General features: G+C 37.7%; 1 protein-coding gene across 1 annotated transcript in view; it reads left to right on the plus strand.

Moving 5' to 3' along the window:
- The window catches only part of LOC134612543 (3'-5' RNA helicase YTHDC2-like), an 84,227-nt gene that overhangs the window by 47,928 nt on the left and 10,687 nt on the right, over positions 1-25,612 (plus strand). Inside the window, exons 17-26 of the mRNA XM_063456925.1 lie at positions 256-338; positions 2,562-2,667; positions 3,203-3,322; positions 5,448-5,720; positions 9,099-9,225; positions 10,311-10,516; positions 12,353-12,564; positions 13,989-14,097; positions 19,481-19,770; positions 22,141-22,309. Of these exons, the coding sequence (XP_063312995.1) occupies positions 256-338; positions 2,562-2,667; positions 3,203-3,322; positions 5,448-5,720; positions 9,099-9,225; positions 10,311-10,516; positions 12,353-12,564; positions 13,989-14,097; positions 19,481-19,770; positions 22,141-22,309 (1,695 nt within the window). The remainder of the gene's footprint in view (positions 1-255; positions 339-2,561; positions 2,668-3,202; positions 3,323-5,447; positions 5,721-9,098; positions 9,226-10,310; positions 10,517-12,352; positions 12,565-13,988; positions 14,098-19,480; positions 19,771-22,140; positions 22,310-25,612) is intronic.

Below are 25,612 nucleotides of genomic sequence, written 5' to 3' on the forward strand. Positions count from 1 at the left end.
TAAACACCTGGAGATTCTTCCATGCCCTTCAGCTGTGGCCTACTGAGAACTGATGGCTGTCTTATATCCTTAAAGTAATGATGAGTATTGTCATCTTTATTACATTTTACAGTCTTTTGCTTATTATTTTGTATGTGTGTTGGATTAGCGTAGTATACTTTGAAAAACAATCCAGTGCGTGTGAAATTATACTATGTGAAATTGAAAAGTATCAAACTATTATTTTAGGGGTTGTCTTTTATATTTCTTTGCCAGAAATTCTTTGATGCTTTGAACCATGTTACAATGCTGAAAATGACGTGGATTTCAAAAGCCAGTGCAATTCAAAGGAAAGGAAGGTACAGCAAATTTTATATAGACCTTGTTTTGGTAAAATGTCCACCAACATTCATAGAAGCCTGTCTAAATTAATAGATAAATAATTGTAGGATGCTAATTCAGAACTATGAGTATTATCATACTGTGATCGCAATAGGCAACCATTAAAGGCGTCAGGTAATGATTTCAGCAAATGGCCGGCACTCAATGCGGTGTACGGTGGCTGAACAGAAGAGGGAAAAAATCAATACAGGTGGGTGCTCTGAAGCAAGATCCAAAAATGAAAAATAATTTTTAAGCTACGTATGGCTTGGTTCATGAAGTTTTGGCTCTATATATAGGCCTTTTTTCACCAGTAAAATCTATTCAATATAATCCCCCCACAACGTGTTCTGATTGGCCTGTAATCTGATCCCTGTGCCTGGGAGCATCTTGGGTGTTAAACTGTTGGGAAATAGTATATGACTTTAACGTAAGAGACTCCAATCCTCAAACCAACATCATTAAGTTTAAATAGTTTTGAGGGTTTAAAGTCTCTTTAAAAGATGCACTTTAAGCACCATAAACACTACAGCATACTGTAGTGCTTAAGGTGCCAAGAGTCACCTGGCACTGTCCAACAGTAAACTGTAAAAAAACAGTTTGACACTTACATGTGTCTGTCCGTTGCCCATAGTGCGTTTTTTAAATATATCCCAGAATTTACTTTATTATCCTCAATGTATAAACCTTAATTAAAAAATTAAATGGACTCTTTACTAAATCTTGGGATCTTGTTATAAAGTCCATCTAATCGCCTTGAAACCCTTATCACCCTTAAAGGGACTCTGTAGGCACCCAGAGAACTTCAGCTAATTGAAGTTGTCTGGGTGCTGTGTCCCTCTTACTCCTAGTGCTGCAATGTTAAACATTGCAGTCCTATGTGCATTAGACCCCGCTCGTCGCGAGACGGAGGAGCGGAACTTCCTCCCAGCGCCGAGGGACATCGGCGCTGGGATAAGGTAAGTAAACAAAGGGTTTTTAACCCTTTATTTACCTGGTACGAGGGGGGCGAGGTAGGTTGTTGGCAGAGGGATCGGTAGTGCCTGGAATACAGCTCTTTATTCCTGGCACTACAGTATCCCTTTAATAACTGACCAAAACAATTGTCAAAAGAACAAATATTTACTCATTCAAATCATTCCACGTTTCTCAATAAATCTATACTATCCCAAAAGTATATTTTAGAATCTTGGACTTATGGTTGTAATTAAATGTCCACATATTTATGAATGTTAGAGAGACATTATATATAGTTTGAGTTGGGAAATTATTTTGAAAAACTCATTCTCTATTATCAAAAATCCCCACTATCTTACCATAATTTAAAAGTTCAGTTAACTGTTATTTCATTTCCCCAATTGGGTTATAGGATAAAACAGCTATTTCTATCTCTCGGTAATCTCATAGCTTCTTCATCATAAGCATCTGCCTTAGTTTTCCGTTAAAGTATTATGATAAAGCAGAAGTTCTTAATATCATATTATCATGCCAATCAGTTAATGCTATCAGCCAGTGACTAGCATGTCAACTTAGGCCTGATTTAATAGTTTTGGATATGTTTTTTTAAACAATTTAATGTAAATGATTTGTAATTTGTTTTGAGATATTGATTTGTTTATATATACACATATATATTTTCATATTTTAATATTTTTTTAAAATCATTTCAAAAGTTTTATCCAAAAATTAGTAGAAGCCTTGGTATGATAATGTGGAAATATGAACTTCCAATTTAGCATATTAACACATACTGGAAGCAGTATAGGGTCCTGACCATTTTTAAATGGTAGAATAGTTTATCGTTGGACTCCATGCTGTAGTAGTTAGAGTGCCCCGTTTAATTATAATAATATGGAATTATATTTACTCCATCAAACTCTTCCAAAGGCCTTCCTTTCATGATCAAATGAAAAGCGGTTGTTTGCCCTAACTCTTTTTTTTAATTTTTTTTTTTGCTGGTCTCCTTAGAGATTTTGCCATCTCCTGTTTGTGAGAGCATCAACCAAGGTTGTTGAAAATAAATGAGCATGGTGCTACTCTCTGTTTGTGATCACATGAGATGTGGGAAACACTGATTTTTGCCATAGATTGCCCATTATGTACAGATATCTTGATTGAGTTGGAATTGCAATCTAGTTTAAATTTCTAAAATGTAAATTCCATTGCATCTGCTGATATGAAGTTTTTTATTTTAATTGCAGGGCAGGTCGCTGCAGGCCTGGAATTTGTTTCCGTTTGTTTAGTAGGTTTCGCTATCAGAATATGCTGGAATTTCAGACCCCCGAAATGCTGCGGATGCCTCTTCATGTAAGCATTATCATTTCTAAGTGAAATACTGTGTTTGTTGAGAAACATGATGTTTATACTATTCCAAAGCAGCAACTGTGAAAAGACATAGAGGCAGGGCTGTATTTACCACAAGGTAAACAAGGCATTTGCCTAAGGCTGCACTTTCGGGGGGGGATGCCACCCCAAGCATCCAGGCTAATGCCTTGTTTGCCTTGTGTCCTGGTGGGTCCAAGAGCTCGCTGGCTGCCTCCTCCCACTTCCCCCTCCATGGTGTTAAACTACTAATATTCTACCAGGGGGGTGAGGGAGCGCTATCCTCCGCTCTTCTTGCTCCCTTCTGTGATGCCGGGAGCCAGATTATGATATCACTCTGGCCCCGGCATCACTAAGCGGTGCAGAGGGAGCTGAGCAATAAGAGCTCAGTTCCCTCGCCGCCTCCATTGAGTGCCAGCAGCCCCAGCAGAGCCAGCCCAGCCAGCAGCCCCAGCAGAGCCAGCCCAGTCAGCCAGATTAATTGGTATTAAACAGCAATACATGTCTTTCCTGTTTACAGGAACTTTGCTTGCATACAAAACTACTGGCACCGATCAACTGTCCCATTGCAGACTTTCTGATGAAGGCCCCAGAACCACCTGCAGTCTTGGTTGTTCGGAATGCTGTTCAAATGCTTAAGGTAACACGTTTTAGATCACTTTACTAAACATTACAGTTGATGTTAGGCAATTGTTTGTGTTTGTTGATATTTTAGGACAGTCATACACGTCAGATTTTGTTTTACAACATTAGGCCAAATGGGTACACTTATACATAATGGCGCACAGTGACTTTCACGGGGTTATTCACTTTAGTGAGAATTTAAAGGGACTCTCAAATTTAAGTCAAAAATAGCCAAACGGGAAAAATTCCTAGTCAGCTATTCTTCCAGTTCGATTACTGTAGGCTTAAATTTGAAATACACTTTTATTTCTCACCTTGAATAACCCTGTCATTCTCCAAAAGTCCAGATAAGCTGACAATTTGCACTAGTTGTTTTGGAGATAAAGTAAATAACTCTCACTGTATTTGACTCTGCTTGGGTTCAAGCGACGTGGTGCCTGGAGCGAGAGTGGTAGGTTGGTGTGCATTTCCTGCTTCTCACATCTATCTCCCAACTCCCTTGCAAACTAGTACAAGTGGAATAATACACAAAGCACAAAATCTGTGATAACTGCTTCCTAACTTGCATTAAACTGAGAGGAGGCATATCCACTTTTGGAGCAAGCAAAACTTTTCAAATTTAACTTAAGAGAGCTCAGTATTCCGCATGCTATTCACAAGTGATGATTGAACATTTTTAACCCTGGCGAGCTTAACTGTGTTTCAGACAAGCTTGTGAACTTAAGATAGCAAATAAGAGGGGGAAGAGCCTTCGGCCGAACAGACCAGGTGTTTGTAGAGAGCGCTCCCTTGTCTGTCACCGATGATCTGTTGATATCCCCAGCACACTAGTTGGTCCAACTGCAGCCAATTGTCCTTCATTTGTCTTGGGCTTCAATAGTTAAATCTTATGTTTGTTACTTATCGTGGTACTACTCCTGGACATGATGCCCATTACCATACTCTTGATAGATAAAAATTAATACTACAAAGTTTGAAAAGAAATAGCACCTCAATAAAGCCCAAAATATATCAAGTGATAGTCCACATGGTGTCCATTTTTGCAAATGGTATGCATTCATGGAGTACTTTAAATATGTGAGCTATTAAAATGCCCCAAAATGCATTGTGAACCAGTCTTCAATTTCCAATTTTGAGAAAAAAAAACTACAATGGTAAGGTTATAAATCCATCTCGGTATGTTCACAAAAAAATAAATGACTTTATTTTGAATTACTTTTCATAAGCTGCACTATACACAGATTATTATTGCTCAAACGTTTTTTGTTTGTTTTTGCGTTTTTTTTGTGTGTAATGTTTGTATTATAAATGAGAAGAGATATATATGTATGTCACATCAAATTAAAGCCCTTTCTGTCCTTTAATATGTATGGGGCACTGAATGGAACACTATAAGATCTGGAACACAAACGTGTTTTCCTGAACCTATAGTGTTAAAAACCCTCTTGCCTCCCTAAATATAATAAAATCTTACCTTTTGTACCGGTATAAAGGCAGTATCTATCTGCTCGGTTGACATAATCAGAAGTGGTGCTTACAGCTAATCACAGTGCTTCCCCATAGGATTTCCTGAGATTGTCAGAGGCACATCAGGAGCAGAGCCAGCACAAGCCAAGCACAGCCCTGGCCAATAAACATCTTCTCATAGAGATGCAATGAATGAAATCAGAGGGTGGATGCGCACTGAATGGCAGTGCAACACTGTCACAGAAAGCACCTCTAGTAACCATCTGAGGTGTGGCCATTGGACGTGTCCCTTGGCTGTATTCTAAACATTATCTTTTCTCTGAAAAGACAGCGTTTACTGCAAAAAGCCTGCCGAGACTGACTATACGCACCAGAACAATTACATTAAGCTGTAGCTGTTCTGGTGACTATAGTGGAAGAAACCTATAGATCAAATTAAAGGTTATGTTTTGGTTCAAAACATGGACTCTCACCTCCATTCTTAAGGGGTTAATTTATACAATTTGTGTCTACTAGCAAAGTAAAATCCACTTAATCTTAAGCATCTTTACATTTGTGAACATTTTCTTTGTACTTTATCCTTATGCGGACATTTTTGTAGATAAGACTGTCTTGTCTATATTGACCAATACAGATCTGTTTTTATTGATTCACTTATTTTTTCATATTTACAGACTATAGATGCCATGGACACATGGGAAGATCTGACTGAACTTGGTTATCACTTGGCAGATTTGCCAATAGAGCCCCATCTAGGCAAAATGGTGCTTTGTGCTGTAGTTCTGAAGTGCCTGGATCCAATTCTCACGATAGCCTGCACTTTGGCATATCAGGATCCTTTTGTACTGCCTACACAGGCCTCACAGAAACGTGTAGCATTGTTATGCAGAAAGCACTTTTCAGCAGGCACATACAGTGACCATATGGCTCTTCTCAGGGCTTTTCAGGTAAACAGAAAGATGATATTTGCAGCCACCATCTGGAGCCTGAAATTGTAAGATTTTTAATGCAATGTGGGTTAGGAATGAAGAGCAATTGTAGAACAAAATAATATACATTTTGTATCAACCAAAATGTAAATGTTGCTTGCTTCATCTTTTTTCACAGTTGTTCTTACATTAAAAATGATACAGATTCTGTTTAAACATTATTAGTATTACTAGTGACAATTTATCATGGCTCAAAAGAGTGCAGCCCTGGTGGTTAGTTCAGAAGAGTACAACGTTTGTAGGCAGTCTGAGAAAGCGCAATTTTGGTGGGTTGTTTAGGGGAGTGCATCCTGGTTGCAGTCCAGGGAAAATGCAGCTTTTGTGCTCTCTGAGAGTGCAACATTGATGGACAGTGGTCTGGCATAGGGCAAAGTAGTGCAAAACATATCATATATCCGGACACATTAATATAAATGGCTGACTCAAACTCATAAACATAGAGGTGGGGTGTGGCAAGCCATGAAAGTGCTTTTTTGAGGGGGCTTATGTAACAAATTCTTCCCATTAGGATATTTTAGCAATTATACAGTGAAGAAATATCTCTTTTGTATAAATTTCACATATTTCTGACCCAACTGGTCTTTCTTTTACTATCGAAGGGTAGATTGATCAGCAAATTTTCATGTTCCTCAATCTTTACTTGTAATCATGCAGCTGACTGTTTGTTCGGCGTTTAAGAAGTTATCTTTTTTTGGAAGGGATACCAGTGGGGGATTGTATTATGGTACTAAACTATTCACTACACTCCTCCGCCTATGCCTCCCCATGTATCCATCTTACAGAAAGGATTTCTGAGCAATAGTTCATCAACATCAGCTTAATGGCTATTGGGGAATAGTTGGTCCAGCTTCTCATTACTATTTTTTCCATGCCATGAATGAGTACATTAGAATTGATATGCTTTTGTTGACACAGACCCTAACACTTTCTCCAAAAAGCCTATATATGGATCATTACTTGGTCATGCACAGTGTCCCTGGTAGTCACAATAACTAGTTAACCAGATCTCTGTAGAAACTTACAGGACTACTCCAGGCACCATAACAATAACAAGCACTATGACGTTGCTATGATGTGAAGAGGGGTCCCAGTCACCCTCTTTCCTGAAGGGGTTGAGCCAAATTCTGCAAAACCAGAATTTGGTTCAAATAATGCATCTCTATGAGGAAAGTTCAGTGTCTCCATGCAGAGGGAGGATACACTGAATGGCACCTCTAGCAGCCATCTGAGGAGTGGCCAGTGAAGTTATCACTAGGCTGTAATGTAAACACTGCATTTTCTCTGAAAAGACAGTGTTTACAGCAAAAAGCCTGAAGGTAATGATTCTACTCACCAGAACAAATGCAATAAGCTGTAGTTGTTCTGGTGACTATAGTGTCCCTTTAATAGAGACGTGGTCTGTAACCTTACTCATGAGCAAGGATAGAATGTGACAATAACTCATGGCAAGGGAGGTTGCAAGGAGTTATAGCAGCCAATATTTCTCAGTTTGAGGACCAATGTTTGTGCTAGAAACAAAAATATGCCTGAAGGTTTAACCTCTTAAGGGCCAATTACTGAATAATGCCATCAGTGCAAACTAGCCTTTAAATATCCCACATGAAGTTGTCTGGGTGCCCATAGTGTCTCTTTAAATCACTACTTGTTCATAAAGTCTTGTGGCATATTTTCATTTTTGCAAAGTTATATTTATAAAGTTGCAGTAAATTATATGCTAGTTAATACATAATAGTTCATGAAAAACAAACAAACAAAAAAAAAACACCAGTGTTTACAGCAAAAAGCCTGAAGGTAATGATTCTACTCACCAGAACAAATTCAATAAGCTGTAGTTGCTCTGGTGAGTATAGTGTCCCTTTAAGATTTGAAATTCACTTTGAATTCTCACTTTAGTGAATAACCCTGTAGATTTGACATACCGTATATACTCGAGTATAAGCCGAGTTTTTTAGCACATTTTTTGTGCTAAAAAACCCCAACTCGGCTTATACTCGAGTCAGAGTCTGTATTATGGCAATTTGCATTGCCATAATACAGACTGGGGGGACAGGGGGGCTGGCAGAGCTGTACTTACCTTTCCTGCAGCTCCTGTCAGCTCTCTCCTCCTCCGCGCCGTCCGTTCAGCACCTCGGTCAGCTCCCAGTGTAAGTCTCTCGCGAGACTTACACTGGGAGCTGACAGAGGGAGCTGCACAGACCGCGCGGAGGAGGAGAGAGCTGACAGGAGCTGCAGGAAAGGTAAGTACAGCTCTGCCAGCCCCCCTCTTCCCCCCACTGAACTACCAATGACACTGGACCACCAGGGAAGGAGCCCCCCTCCCTGCTATGTATCAAGCAGGGAGGGGGGACGGAAAAAAAAATAGAAAAAAAAAAATAATTATTAATAATTAAATAATAAATAATAATGCAAAAAAAAAAAATAATAATATAAAAAATAATAATAATAATTAATAATATATTAAATGCCCACCCCCACCAACACATACACAAACACACACTGCATCACACACACTCACACTTCATTCATATACACACACTGCACTCACACACACTGCACTCATACACACACTGCACTCATACACACACTGCACTCATACACACACTGCACTCATACACACACTGCATTCATACACACACTGCATCACACACTCACACTTCATTCATACACACACACACTGCACTCACACACACTGCACTCATACACACACTGCACTCATACACACACTGCACTCATACACACACTGCACTCATACACACTGCACTCATACACACACACACACTGCACTCATACACACACACACACACTGTATTCATTATATACACACACTGGAAATAAATATTCAATGAATATATACGCACACACACTGCACTCATACACGCACTGCACTCATACACACACACACACACACACTGCATTCATTATATACACACACTGTAAATAAATATTCAATGAATATATACGCACACACACTGCACTCATACACACACTGCACTCATACACGCACTGCACTCATACACTGCACTGCACTCATACGCACACTCTGCATTCATTATATACACACACTGTAAATAAATATTCAATTAATATAATTTTTTTAGGATCTAATTTTATTTAGAAATTTACCAGTAGCTGCTGCATTTCCCACCCTAGTCTTATACTCGAGTCAATAAGTTTTCCCAGTTTTTTGGGGTAAAATTAGGGGCCTCGGCTTATATTCGGGTCGGCTTATACTCGAGTATATACGGTATATTTATCAATCTCAGTTGCGTTTTCTGTTATTGCACTTCCAAATGTTTTCCATTGTTCTTATTTTAATCTACTGGATGTGTTTTGAAGGCCTGGCAGAAAGCTTGCAGTGATGGCTGGGAAAGAGAATTTTGTGAGAAGAATTTTATTTCTCAGGCTACAATGGAAATTATTGTTGGAATGAGAATGCAGCTGCTTGGCCAAATCAGGGCATCAGGCAAGTAGCCGCCAATAGAACATTATTTTGTTTTAATCTTTGAGTTTGAACAGAAAGTTCTTTTACTTCTGAACAATCATGGTTACAAGAGCAATTAAGATAACACATAACAGTAGTATTCTGCAGTAATTTCTGAATGATTGTTTCAATGACCGTGTATGACATTTGTACTGGCATTCCTCTTTGTTTATCATTGGCTATCTCATCTAACCTGTCTCCTTGCCTTTGCCATGGACTGGGTACTGCATAAATGAGTTAAATCACGTACATTCGGGAACTTAATTGACATACAGGGATATTCACTGAAATGAGAATAACAGGTAAATCAAAGTAAATTTAAAGGGACACAATATACATCTAAACAACTTCAGCTTCATGGAATTTTATTTTTGGGTATAGATCATGCCTCTGCAGTCTCACGCTCAATTCTCTGCCATGTAAGAATTAAATCACTTTTGTTCCTATTTGTGCAGCCTTAGCCACACCTACCCTGACTGTGACTGACACAGCCTGCATGAAAACAAAATGTTTCATATCCAATCATATGCTAACTTGCTCTAGACATTTTTATTATCTGCTCTGTAAATTAAACAAACAGAGACATCTCCTGCAGGCTGGAGCAGGTTATTAACAGAGCAGCAGATCAGAAATTCTAAATTAAACAGAATGTACAATAAAGGGTGTTTAAACATTGGATTTCTCTTTATAGATACACTTTAGGAACTCTGTGCAAGTCACATGCTGGGAGGTGTGACTAGGGCTGCATTAACAAAGTGATTTAACTCATAAATTGCAGAGAATTGAGCAGTGAGACTGCAGGGGTGTGATCTATACACCAAAACTCATTAAGCCAAAGTTGTTTTGGTGACTATAGTGTCCCTTTAATCCCAAAATAGACAAACTGGACATTTTTTTATTTCTTTGACTATTTGGGCCTAAATTTTGAAATTAAATGTGAACTTCCGTCAATCCTAACTTTAGTGAATATCCCTGAGAGTTTTCATTTGTACGTCTGCCCCACATGCAGGCCAGAGGTACTTGTTTTTTATTGCCATAGGAATGTCACATCTACATTTTATTCCTAGGTTTTGTCAGAGCCCATGGAGGTGTAAATATACGGGATGCGAACACTAACTCTGAAAACTGGGCTGTTGTGAAAGCTGCTCTAGTGGCTGGCATGTATCCTAACCTGGTTCACGTAGACAGGGAGAATATGGTTCTGACTGGACCAAAAGAAAAACTAGTGCGCTTCCACCCTACCTCTGTTCTAAGCCAGCCACAGTACAAGAAGGTAACTTATATAACACTTGTATGTCCTGTAGCTATGAATCATGTGCTCTGTTTGACTTTGTCTTGATCTAACTATAAGGGTAAGCCGTGGCACAACTGTTTCCCTGACCACAGAAAGTTGCATTATATTTCTAACTGAGCTCAGGTTACATTTAATTTGTTGGATTTCAATTCTGATATGTCTGCCAAGTTTAACATACTTAAGTTTACTCGCTAAGCTGTACATTTAAAGTCGAATTGCACATATCAGGCTAAAATAGCCGAACATGAAAATGCTTATATATCTGCTCTAGTCAGTTTGGTTATATTTATCACAATTTGCTTTCACCACAATTCCTTTTTTTCTAACACGGAAAAGTTACCACATGCAGGAAGCTGAACGCTCTGTTTACCGCACGATAGCTGTGATGTGATATTGTTGGATAATATTTTCAAATGGTTACATTTTTGAGTTAAACTTTGAAAATTATAATTTTTTTCTTCAAAATGAAATATCAAAAAATATCATATGTAAAAAAAATCAAACTATTACAAACTATTTTTATAATATTAAAAAAAAGTAAAAGTATATTCAAAAATATTAAGTGTCCATTCCACACCGCTAAAACACTTTAGCATACTAAGGTGCTTTAACTGTGACAAGCATGACCTCTTTTTTATTATACAAAAAGTGCAAATTGATTCCTCAATGCTTAGCTGACTAGAGCTAACCCCAATAGTCAGGCAATTGTTTAGAGCACCTGCCTTGCAAAGACTTCTCATTGACCTGCATTGGGATGTCTGTGATTGGACAGCCACAGAAAGTCTAGGCTGGGTTAGAAGGGGAGGGCGTGCAAAGGCGTCAGACAAGATATACTCCCAATGACAAATGCATAATTAAATGTATGCCTGGTTTCATTTGGATAGATCTAACACACAGTGATTTTTATTTGGGCAGTAGATTGTCCCATTTAATAATTTGAAAAGCTTAACCAGAAATATTAAATTAGGGCCCCTGTGGATTTTCTGCATTGTTCCTGCTTGCTGAAGAGGTTATGTCTCTTGCTCGTTTGTTTTGATTTGTTAGATTTTTTTAATGTAATTTATTCAGTGAACTTTGAGAAAATTAAAACCCAGATGAAAAAGTTGAGCTAAAAATAACTGATCTGGAAGCATTCTAAAAGTCAGTTATAAACACAATTTGCTTATTTTAGGCAAAAATTGGGTATTAACATTTTATTTTTATTCAGATTTTAGTGAATAGACCTTTGCCTGTTAGTCAAATGGATACTGTTCTTAATGTAGTGTTTATAATGCAAGGAGTCTTTAGGTGCAGTCCCTGATGTTTCCATCAGATTGTTTTACTAAAATTCTACTAGAACTGTTCAACTAAAATTGCTTTCCAAAAATTCACCTGGCACCCAAATCCCAGCACCCTGCTGCTGAGAAACAAATGCACAAAACTTCAAATTATTCGTAGAAATGCTTCCTGAGTTTCGACAGCTTGTATGGCTATATAGAAAGTTGGACTGTGCACACACAGGTGATGATTATGGATATGTTGGGAATGGTCCATCCTGCTCTGGAGGTATTATGGATGGAAATTGTTTGAGTGCCACTCCACTTTATGCATATTGAATAGCTTGGATGGTTAGATAGAAATATCCAAATATCCGAAGCATTTTGGGTGCCAACAGACCCCCAATTTTCATTAAATGTTCAAATAGTTTGATAACAAATGCAAAAAACAGAGACTTCATATACCATAACTACTAAGATAACATGTAGGTGTTATAGAGCTTACATTGAAGTTTAGTAAAAGTAAAAAAAACAAAAAAAACATTCCTTTCTTCTGCAGATCCACCCTACCAATTGCCAGGCAGCAGCCATTCAAGCATTACCCACAGATTTGCTAATATATGATGAGATGACTCGCAATCGTAGAATTGCTAATATCAGGTGCTGCTCTGCTGTCACACCTGTCACTGCAGCCATATTCTCAGGACCTGCAAGACTGCCAAGTAATGCCTTGGAGGGTCCATCTTTCTCTAGTGGTAAGAGAATCACCATGTTTAGTTCAAGTAATGTGTTTGAAGCATAAAACCAAGATAGTGTGCACACAAGAACACACATTGGAGCACCGTTCACGTGGTGGCCAGTATGCCTATCAGGTATGTAAATCTAATGAGCGTACTGTACATGCGCACGGCATCAGCTGGCCTGTATACCTGTCAGATATAGAAATCTGACAGGTGTGCTGCGACCGCCGCGGTACTGGCCTTTCCAGCCCCTGTTAAAAGAAATAACCATTCTGGATCCCAATAAATAATACCTAAACAAAAAATATATGTGTGCTTTAGTCCCTGTTAATCAAACTCCCTACCCACTGTTAACATCTTCCATGCCAGTAATGGTTAATCAACCAACTGTTAACCCTTCCCCTCCAGCACCTGTGAGCCAACCTCGCTAACCACTGGTAACCCCTTCCCCTCCAGCACCTGTCAGCCAACTTCACTACCCACTGTTAACCCTTTCCCCACCAGCCCCTGTCAACCAACCTCACTACCCATTGTTAATCCCTTTCCAACCATCTCCTTATTAATTACCTCTCCAGCTTTTAAGCAATTGAGGTGTAGATGATTAATATTCTTTATTATTCCCCTTACAAAAAATTGTAGTTAAGAAACTATCTTCTGCAATGTTTTCACTTAACCCTGCCTGGACACATAAACTCTGACATACAGATGCTATTAAATGCACAGTGGTTAAAAACTGATGATATTCAGTAAGTTACATATGCTATAATCTATCAAAAATTAAGTTACTATAACAAAAAATGATTACTCACATGAGGCTACTTTTATATATTACTAATATATGTTAATACAACTATTGTTGTAACATCATGCTAATATTTCTCATACAATAAAAATCTAAATGCATGTTATATGCATATCATACCATGTACAATGTAAGATGTTTCAGACTAAACTTTCACTGTATTAAGATAACATTTTAAACAACCCCCTGTTGTAAAGACATAGAAGACCGAATAATCTTCAAATCCCAAAGTCTAACTGTTTATCTTTAAGTCTGAGGTGTAACTTCCTTAGGTTTTTTGACGCTGTATGGCTTGGTGAATTAATTATTCAAACTGAACTGAATTAATTATTCAAACTTAGGAGAGACTGAACTTAGTTTCACCTTCATCTTACTTATGGCTTCTAGAGTCCATTTTCTTCTCAATCTCATGTATAAATTTAGGCCTTATTGATTTTAATTGAGTTTATATGGCCGACAGATCTAGCACCACTACGTGTAACTTGCCATGTATATTTGTGGAATTAGCCTGGATATTAGATGGCACAGCACATATTAAGGTTGGATTATAAATGCTTTAATTTTTTCATGATTCTGAAGAATTCTCTTTTTGCTGTATTTTTCCTGTAGTTAAATGCCATTATTTTCATTATAGCAGTGCACGATGTTCCCAGTGACAGTAGTGACAGCAGTGATAATGACAGTGACATGGAGGACAAGAGCACAGCTATGATGGCAACACTAAAACTGGATGAGTGGCTTAACTTTAAGCTAGAACCTGAGGTATGTTGTAACTATTTGTGACTGCCTACCTATCTTCCATCATTTTCAAAGAATCTACATTGTAAATAATACTTCCTTTCATTTTCATTTTCACTGTCATTGTCATTGTCATTGTCACTGTCATTTTGATTTTCATTTTATTTGAATTTAATTTTAATTTTATCTTTATCTTTATTTGAATTTATTTTTATTTTTATTTCTATCTATTTTTACTAATATTTTTATTTTATGTCTACCACGATTTCATCCTAACGTGATCCTATATCTATATATATATCTCATTCCCCTTTCTTGATTGCTGTCCCCACGATGGTTTATCTGCCATCTATTGTCATGTCTTACCACTAGAGTTTTGGTAAAAGAATATGTTGGGATAAATTTGGATTGTTTCCAGTTTGTACAGAAGTTCGAAGAACTTATAGTCACTATTTAATTTATGATATTTCTCTCTCCAAAATTTATGTTTCTCTCTAGATTAAGATTGGTCACATATCTTGATCGTAAATTGATATCAATCCAGTGTCCTGCTAATGTTTCGATACAATTGGTAATCCTATTGAAAAATCCCTCTCTACAACGTTCTGCACCCTGATAACATTTGGATGAAGTTCAAACTATATGTTATATACTATGTATTATGCAGACTAAATTCTGTATTCCATATTTTATACTTTATATTGTATTATTTATTTGTATTTACATGGTATCTATTCATTCATGTATTCATATAAACTCTAGAATCAAGATATTAACCCTATAGAGCTATTGTAATCAGCAGTGTTTGAAAATGAATATGTGTTATATCTGGATTCACCCTGCTTTGAAATAATGTGGGTTTGTAGGATTACTGCTCCTTAGTTGTACATCTACATATGGATCGATATTCTGCATTATAGATGTGCATGTTATTTGTGTGTTTTTATATGGCATTATTCTTTTTGCCCCTTTCAATTCATTTAGTATTTTTCCGTTACCCTAACATTGTAAGATCACAGATAAAGTGGCTGACTTGATTAAGACCGTCCACAGCTGTCCGAGATAATCTTGTCAATACGAGCTATAAAAGTACATTAATTGCTCCCCTAGTATTACGTGCCTCTGATGAAGTGACATCATTCAGTCACGAAACGCGTAAGGCAATTTACGGAAGGAGCCGCATCTTTACCGAGATCCATTGGAACGCAGACCAACACAGAGTGAGACGCACGCGAAGATTTTGAATACCAACTTCCCGGCTTTTCTTCCCACTGTTACCTCTTGACCGGTCAGAGGTTCAGTGAGCAACCGCTTAACTTGGATTCTGCTTATCCCAAAGGACTTTGTAAATATACCAATTGATTTTTTTATATTATGTTCCACATTTTTCATTCATTTTTTCTATCATTGATGTTAATTAAATACATTTTATAGATTTTTTTATGGAAAAATACAGGTGTTATTTGAAGGTTTTGTTACAAAGTACTAGAGGACACTAATTTTTATCACTCCGGATCTATGCCAGTGACTTAAGGCATGAGCAGTAGCCCTCACTGCAAGACATTTGATTATATTTCTGTGTTTGTCTATTAACATATAAATACATTATTATAGACACCAACACAGTGCAAGACATTTGATTATATTTTTGTGTTTGTCTATTAACATTGTTATAGACATTAACACAGTGCAGCTGGAGCGTATATACATTGGGTTGCTGGAGTCCATATCCATTGTTTTTATTTTTATTTGCTAGATATTTTTTTCATTTTTAATTTTATATTTATTTTTATTTTTATTTTTACCTATTACAAATTTGAGATTGTGAGACGTGTAGATAGTTTACATACTCCAGTGTGTGTTCTACGTATTGGGTTCATTTCTGGACTAGTACTGCTGTTTCTTTATTTATTTTTTGGTTAGAAGATCTCCTGGTACGTCTAGGGTTAATTCCCCTTATACACAGTTTTATTGTTTCAGAGCTCTAATGGGGAGCTCATTTACCAGTTGAGAACTTCTTCAAACCATAAACTATTTGTATCATTATATTTTGAGACCACAATTAAATCAACCATTTTCTCCACTCACCCAGGGTAGATTTTTCCACCCATATCTATAATACTTCCTGGTGAGCCCACTACCTTCAATGTATTTCTCATAAATCATGTTGATTTGTACAAAAAACGTACACCTTTATGTCTTCTGGTGGTGATTTGAAATATGGAGCATAACTTTTTTTTTTTATCAGCTGTGATATTCATCTTTCTTTTGTATGAAAACAATCTAAATGAATAAAGTGCATTTTAACATATTCTAATGACCCTCAACTGGAATCTTCAACAGGAGAGATAAGCCAAATGGCAAATGATTTAGGTAAACTAGAAAAATGGTCAGAGCTGTGACAGCTGACATTTAATGTGGATAAGTGCAAGATAATGCATCTTGGACGTAAAAACCCAAGGGCAGAGTACAGAATATTTGATTTTGAGTTCTAACCTCAACATCTGAGGAAAGGGATTTATGGGTGATTATTTCTGATGACTTAAAGGTAGGCTGACAATGTAATAGAGCAGCAGGAAATGCTAGCAGAATGCTTGGTTGCATAGGGAGAGGTATTAGCAGTAGAAAATACTGCCATTGTACAGAACACTGGTGAGACCTCACTTGGAGTATTGTACGCAGTACTGGAGACCGTATCTGCAGAAGGTTATTGATACGTTGGAGAACGTTCAGAGAAGGGCTACTAAACTGGTTCATGGATTACAGGATAAAACTTACCAAGAAAGGTTAAAGGATCTTAACATGTATAGCTTGGAGGAAAGATGAGAAGGGGGTATATGATAAAAACATTTAAATACATAAAGGGAATCAACACAGTAAAGGAGGAGACTATATTTAAAAGAAAAACTACCACAACAAGAGGACATAGTCCTCAATTAGAGGGGCAAAGGTTTAAAAATAATATCAGGAAGTATTACTTTACTGAGAAGGTAGTGGATGCATGGAATAGCCTTCCAGCTGAAGCGGTAGAGGTTAACACAGTGAAGGAGTTTAAGCATGTGTGGGATAGGCATAATGCAATCCTAATTATAAGGCCAGGGACTAATGAAAGTATTTAGAAAATTGGGCAGACTAGTTGGGGGCGAATGGTTCTTATCTACCGTCACATTCTATGTTTCTATGAAAAACATTTTTAGTTTACTGTACAAAACACTTGTCACTTACTAAAAAAATGAATCCATGTCTGAAGAAAATTGTTGGCAGTTATATTATGGGGTCATTCCATCTCAATTGGTCCAGTAATTGTAAGTTGGTTGTTTGACCATTTTTAAAATTTACAATGCATTTTTTTATAGTGATTACTGGTGAGTGATGTGTTGGTATTGCAAACCAGCAGTTTTGTATTTATATTTTAGTTTGTTTAACCATGGCAGCCATCTTTGTCTAATGGTTATACAGTTGTTTATGGAAACCGCAATATCCCAACGTGGGCTAGAAGCAAATCTCTAGAGCACATTACATTGTAGATGTCTATATGTAAACATTTTGCACATTCTTGTTCCTAGGACTTAACCCCTTAAGGACGGAGCCAAATGTACAAGTTGTGAACGAAACAAAATGTAAACAAAACCTGGCATTTGCGCCATATGTCTGTCCAACTGTAATTCACCTCATTCATATTAAATGCACCCCCCCCCCCTTATTATATATCATTTTATTCAGGGGAAACAGGGATTTAATTTAATATCAAATATTTAGCTATGAAACATAATTTAATATGAAAAAATGGGAGAAAATAAGATTTATTTTTTTAGTTCTACATGACATTTTAATTGTCAATGTCATACGTAAGCAATCTGGCGAATTTTAATGTGAAAAAAATGAAACACAAGCCTTATATTTGACGCTGTGATTTTTTAAAACACCATAAAACCTGTACATGAGGGGTACTGTTGTACTCGGGAGACTTCGCTGAACACAAATATTTGTGTTTCAAAACAGTAAAAAAGTATTGCAGCAATAATATCGTCTGTGTAAGTGCTGTTTGTGCGTGAAAAATGCAAAAAACTTCACTTTTACTGGCGATATCATCGTTGTAATACATTTTACTGAAACACTAATATTTGTGTTCAGCGAAGTCTCCCGAGTAAAACAGTACCCCCCATGTACAGGTTTTATGGTGTCTTGGAAAGTTACAGGGTTAAATATATTGCTAGCAAATGAAATTCCCTATACTTTCGGCATGGGTTGTCAGGCAGGTCCCGCTAATTGTAATTAATTAGGATACCTAATTATGTAAAAATATTACATAAATATATGTGTAGAATTAATATATATATATATGTATTAAGGCCGTTTGGCCTGTATTTGTGGGAGGGGCTTAAATTAATTCACTCCCCTATATAAGGGACACCCCTTACCTGACTCATATCACTTGAGGTCAGCATCAGAATGATATATATATATATATATTTTTTTTGTGTAAATATTTGTATTTATATATAGGTATATATAGTGATATATACGTATATATTTATGTATATAGATATATATTATTTCGTTCTACGTGTATTTTGATATAAATATATATATATTAATATCACAATACAGTTAGAACGAAATAAAACACATCTATATATTTTTTAATATTTTATTTTTAATTATTTTATTTTATTTTTTTACGTATTTACATTTTTTTTATATTATATATAAATATATATATAACAATAATTATATATATATTTAATCGGTATCAGTCTACGTGTAATTTGATATTAATATATATATATATATATATATATAATTATATATATATAAATATTAAAATACACCTAGACAGTGTATGTGTGTGTGTGTATATGTGTATATATATACTTAGATCATATATATATATATATATATGATCTAAGTATATATATATATTTTTTTTTTACACTTATTTTCATTTATTTTAATTTGATTTCCAGCCAGCAGGGTAAGTAACTAAAAACCGGAGGGCGTACAATTACGTCCTGCGGCGTTTAGAGCCGCTTTAAAACGGACGTAATTGTATGCCCTCCGGTTTTAAGGGGTTAAATTAAGACAAAATGTCCTTTTATTTTGGCCAGCCTAAGGCACACCTGTGCAATAATCATGCTGTCCAATCAGTATCTTGGTATGCCACACCTGTGAGGTGGATGGATTATCTCGGCGAAGGAGAAGTGCTCACTAACACAGATTTCTGAACAATATTTGAGAGAAATGGGCCTTTTGTGTACATAGAAAAAGTCTTAGATCTTTAAGTTCGGCTCATGAAAAATGGGGGCAAAAACAAAAGTATAATTTTGTTCAGTGTACCTAGAAGCATGCATTTAATGTAAGCAAGATCATTTCTGTACAAATTAATTTCTGTTCCTTTTACTTTTAGGCTGCTGGTCTTTTATTTCAACTTCGACAGAAGTGGCACAGCTTATTTTTAAGAAGGATGCGTTCTCCTTCCAAACCTTGGTCTCAGGTTGATGAGGCCACTCTAAGGGCCATCATAGCGGTCCTTACTACCGAAGAACAATCTGCAGGTTTACAGCAGCCTTCTGGAATTGGACAAAGACCTAGGCCAGTGCCTCCTGAAGAGCTTCCATTTGCTTCATCATGGAGAACAAATAGCCAGAAGATTTCTGCAGAAACAGAGTTCTCAGAAGATCCTCTTAATGTGGATAGGTATTGTATTTTTTTCTTAAGGTATTGTATTGTGTTTGTATTTCGATATGTTTAGACTTTTTCACTCAGTATCGAATTTATAATTGCATTTTCTTTAATAAAAGGTACAGAGATGCAGGTTTGTTGTGTATTTTTTGGTGTGTGCTAAAATACATTTCCCATAGTGCTTTACCAGTTTTGAAAGTTTTTTGCATTAGGAAAACTATTTCTGGTGGAACAAACAGGAAGCCCAGAGAAATGTCATTCATACTGCCTGATTGACAGTTCTGGTCTTATAGCTGCGGCTATTTTTTATAAATTGCTGCATTTATAAGCCACTTTCATATGTGAGAGTCACACTCTTCACTATAAACTATAAAACAATGCACTCCGAATTAGTTTTGTGGAAGTGTTCAAATCTAGCAGACCCACCTCTTTAACCCCTTAAGGACCAAACCTCTGGAATAAAAGGGAATCATGACGTCACACATGCCATGTGTCCTTAAGGGGTTAAAGAAGGCGCTAAAACAGGGAGATGGGAAGGAACATATGAAATTAAAAGCTGAGTATGTGGCGAAGACCTTAGCTATTCAATACTAGATAGTGTTGTACATATCAAGCAACACATAATGCTGGATCATTCGAAAAATAGCGGTAAAAGACTGACTGCTTATTAGATTAAGACTTGTGAATGACGAAAAAGAAACCCCTTAAGAGGAAAAAGAGATGGCATTAACATTGAAAGCTTAAACGTTAAAAACATGACAAAAATACTTCAGACATAAGAAAACAATTAATTTTGCAGATAAGTGGCAAAAAGAGGAGTGTTATCTGGCAAATCTCTGAGAAAAGAAACTACTACAAGTATTCCCAAGTGTCAAGAACCCCTGAATTCATCCATGCTACCAACTGAAACTGGTCCCTGAAAGTGAGGAGATTAGAGTTCCCTAGTGGATCTCTGAGAAGAGATGGGAATGAGGGAAGATGGATGGAACCCATGGGTAAGATCTCCATAATGGTGTGTTGAGAGGCACAGAGGTTCTCTGAGCACTAATGGTCTAAAGTACAGGTGAAATGAGGGCCAAAGGGGGAAATGTATGCCCCCCAACCCTTGCCACCTCTGAAAAAAAGCATACACTGGGTATCGGCCTATATGTGCAAGCATCTTAAAGCCAGAAGACAGAAAAATCCATCCGCTACCTGGTTGCAGGAGCCAGGTCCATCACAGAAATATTCCTGTCCAGACAAAATTCGTACAGCTTCTTGGTCAGCTCCCAAAGGAGTTTGTAACGTGGACCACCCAACTGGTTCACATATCGAACCTCTGACAAATTGTTTGAAGAAGACAACAGTCATGTAAGCTTTGGAGAAATGGCGTATTGCAAAAGACCCCGCAATCAATTCTAGACAGTTGGTTTCCTTCTGTGGAAAAACCGGCACATGTAGCACCTCAAGCCAAAAGGCTGGCATCCGACTCAAGAAAAAATTCCACCTGGGATCCGAAAACGGTTCATCAATTCCAGGCGTACATGTGGGAAAGTCACCAAAGAATTTCCAGGCGTACCGCCGTAGAATGAAAACCAGTGGTAAGAGGTCTTCAATTGTTGCACGGCACGATAAATTTGAAAGATCGCCTGGATCAAAGCAGATAACAGACTCAGAACTCTGCCCAGGAGAAAACACTGCATGAGGAGAAGTTTTCAAAGTTATTTTTTGGTACAAGGGATCTTTGACTGAGGTTGCCGTAGCAAAGCATTTACTGAGTTAAAGTTAAACCCCAGGAACTGAATAGACTGAGATTGTGATGATTTTTTGAAAGTTCACAATGAAGCCGAAGCTGTGGAGAAGGTTAACAATGAACCTCGCCTGTTTGCATAGCAGAATTGTATGCTCGCCCTGCAGAAGAGTACCCCAACATCTCAGACACACAGAATAGTAAACAAGACTGAGAGTAAGAATAACCCACCAAACTTGAATAAACTCACCTGCTGAGTCAGCAGAGAAAGAGGACTGTGGGAGATTCTACCCTATATTATATTAATAAATTCACTTGTTGAGGCAGGACTATTGGAGGGGCAACCTTCTGTTATACCTCTTGCCTGCATCTGATTGTTTATTTGTTTTCATGGAAATTAGTTTTTTTCTTTGCTGCTGAGGTGTCTGTTAAGAAATGGTTAAGCTAAATATTAATTCATATGAGGCCTCCGGTCTTCCAGGAAAAATATTCTTTCTTTTCCTCGTCCATATTGCATTATAGGTCCTGTATACTGTAGAAATAGTAGAATATATTAATAAGATCCAAATATTTCATGTTTCACTGATTTTTATTTATCACTCCTCCCTATTCAAATTTGAACCAACTGATTAAATGAGTTTGTTTTATTATTGCAGAACAGTGCTGAAGTCTCCATCCCTAGCTATTCATCAACAAGCTAAAGACGAAGGGATTTCACATTTAAAGCACCCTGAAGATCAAACAGATCAGTTCTCTTTAATATCATCAGAAATGAGCATTTATCAAAGTCCCTGTGAAATAGCGTCTCCACCATCCTCTGCAAAGGTATCTTCCATCTATTCCACTGTCATGACAATCTGCTTCCTAGAATGTTACAAGAGATGGGTGTCTCTTTTATTAACATAATCAGGGGCTCATTCAAACTGCTGAAAATTTTACACTGACATGAAATGTTGGTCCATAGTGTAATGACCATAGTGTAGTGATAACAATAATGATCATTAGCCTATGAGCTGTTAGAACTTCTAATGCCAAAAAACATCCTGCATCATGCAGCTTTCTCAAGAATATTCTCTTTAGAAGTAGTACCAGTTTTGTTTTTCTACATGTGGTGTAAAATTGACATATGCATACTAACATGCTAGTCTATGTGCTTTGGTGGTAATGCTGGACTATTTATTTAGTAAATAGCACCTGACTATTTACACATAAATCAGGCAAATACGGAATCAGAGTAACGTTATCTTCCTTGCAAGTTGTGGGATGCAATTTTGTCTCTGCTTGCCTTAGATCAGTGCTGTCCATTTTCTTAGGTGTAACACGGGCACTGTTTTTATTGGATCAACATTTAAGTAAGAATAGCAAATAACCATGCGATTTTATCTTGCTTAGAAAACATGCCAGTTTCACCAGTTAACCATACAACATGTCATATCCTTTACTATGCAACTATACATCACAATTTTACTTACACCACAGATTTATTTACCTCACACAAGCTATTGGTGGATTCTACTGACAGACACAACTGGTTAAGCAGTTACTACAATCAAAAAACAGCATTTTGGGCATCTCTTCTGGGGACGAATCCCACAATTGGGTAACATACAGCAAACAAGCTCATACACCCCAGAGGACACATCTCACTCTCAGGGGACAATATAAATCCCTCTTCTTACACAAACCTCCTCTCTTTCCTACCTCTAATTCTCCCTTTCTACTTATGTTCATACGGTTCATTCTACTTTATCTAATGAAACGAAAAAGTACTGGATAGCATGTTCTCGAATACGTGCCTGAAGGCACAATCAATGTAACACCCGACATCTATTTTGCACCTGAAAGAACATAATGTCATATCTTACACTGCAATGACCTGTTATTGCCTTGTGAGCAATGTCAAACCATTTCATATGCTGTCAGTACAAAAATAAAAGAGTTTAAAAGAAAAATACAGCATTTTGGGAAAACATTGTTGGTGGTCAGAGTCCCCTTCCCCCTCCCCCCACACAAAAAAATAAATAGAAATAAAAAGAGAGCAACTCACCCCTGTTCTAGCTCCAACACCAGGATTCTTCTCCGCTGACATCACTCTCGTTCTCTTGAGAGGGGAGGATGAGTGGGTTGAGTAGAGGACATGGGCGGCACGGGGAGTGGGGATGTGCTGTATCTCCATGTGTCACAACTGTGGTGACACCACTCAAGTGTATTAAGAAAGTACTGCACTACTGCTTAAATAATACACCTTGAACAGTGTATAAAACTCTTCAGAACATGGATGTAGCCAGCTCAGAGCCATAGAGAGGATACATGTAAATCATTCTTCACATTGGAGGCCTTAAACAGTATGTAATGTTTTTTTTCAAAGTTATGGATATGGTAGACCCACTTTAATATATCGAGAGATATGCCAGGAGAACTGCCAGGAGAGAGCAAGAAATAACTGTATCGCTGGTGGAGTGGCAAATATCAACCAATTAGGCTAGGTATTTCTAAAAATAAAATTTTACTTTTAATATAGCGATTAAGAGGTGAGATAAGTCACCACAACAAAAAGAAAAGGAAAACAAAATTCAAACAGAAATAATAATGTACATATCTACAAAACAATTATCCTGAGTGTAGCTATAATGTCTGTATATGAAAATCTGGTAGTTCTACCCAAAAATAGGGATAATGAATACAGAGTAAGGTAGTACAGGCTATAGCTCTGTGAGTTCAGGATAATAAAAAAACATCTGTAGCAGACCAGCAGTATAAGGAGAATAGAAAAAAAATCTAAATCTAAAATCCAAACAAAGGGATAAGGGGACATCTCCCTCCCTTTTAGAAAAAAGAAAAGTAGTATTTCATAATGTGCAGTGCTGCAATAGGAATACCAGGCATGTGCATGGGAAAATTGTTCGGTTCGGCATTCGGAACTTCGACACTTCGGAAATTCGGTAATTTTTGGAAATTCAGTAATTTTCAGAACTTTGGGACCTCGGCACTTCGGAATTTCGGAACCTCTCTTGCAGCCGCTTGGTAGATAACTCCCTAATTCCCACGGTATTAGGGAGTTATCTACCAAAAGGCTGAAAGACCTAAATTGGTCTTTCAGCCAAATTTACTAATACTAAGTAAAAATTACTTAGTATTAGTAAATTGTGCCCCTACTCGCTATACCGCGAGTAGGGGCATGTCTATTAAACAGTGAGCAGCCAGTGGCTGCTCACTGTTATAAAAAAAAATGGGTCCCCCCTCCCAAGTCCCCACCCGCGATGCGCGGGGGGTGGGGGCCCTAAAGTAAAATAATGGGGGGGGGCTTATTTCCCCCACCCATGAGTGGCGGGTGTGGGCCCTAAAGTAAAATAATGGGGGGGACCTATTGTCCTCCCCCCCCGGCCCCCACCCCTGAGCGGCGGGTTGGGGCCATAAAGTAAAATAATAGTGGGGGGGGAGACATATTGTCCTCCCCCGGCCCCCACCCCTGAGCGGTGGGTGGGGGCCCTAAATTAGAATGAGGGGGGGGACCTAATGTCCTCACCCCTGAGCGGTGGGTGAGGGCCCTAAAAACTAATTAGGGAGGGGGGGACCTAATGTCCTCCGCCCTGGCCCCCACCCCTGAGCGGTGGGTGGGGGCCCTAAATAAAAAAAATAAAAAAACCTCCCCAGGTGACTAGGGGTCCCCAAACCCCTAGTCACCCCCGTCCCCCCAAAAATTAACCCCTACCTACCCCCTCACCCTAAAAATAATGAGGGGGGACCATTTAACTAAGTACCGGGGAAAAAAATAAATAAAAACTTACCATTTGATGTTTTCTTTCTTCTAAAATCTTCTTTTTTCAGCCCTAAAAAAGGGCAAATAAAAAGCTATAATAACCAACGCACTTGAGCGAAAAAAACTGAGCGAAAAAAATAAATAATCCATCTTCACCCGGCGAGGGCTCCGCCCAGACTGAGCTCTGCAGGGCGGGGGCAGGCTTATTGGTGGGTTTAAGCCATCCAATCAGAGTGCTCTGACAGGTAAATGAAGAGACTGACAGGTAAGTCTCTACATTTACCTGTCACAGCACTCTGATTGGTTGGTGTGAAATCCACCAATCAGAGTGCTCTGTGTCATTTTACACAGCCTGGGGAAGTTCTTTG

Source organism: Pelobates fuscus, chromosome 5 (genome assembly GCF_036172605.1).
Source record: "Pelobates fuscus isolate aPelFus1 chromosome 5, aPelFus1.pri, whole genome shotgun sequence".
In the NCBI taxonomy this organism is placed as follows: domain Eukaryota; kingdom Metazoa; phylum Chordata; class Amphibia; order Anura; family Pelobatidae; genus Pelobates; species Pelobates fuscus.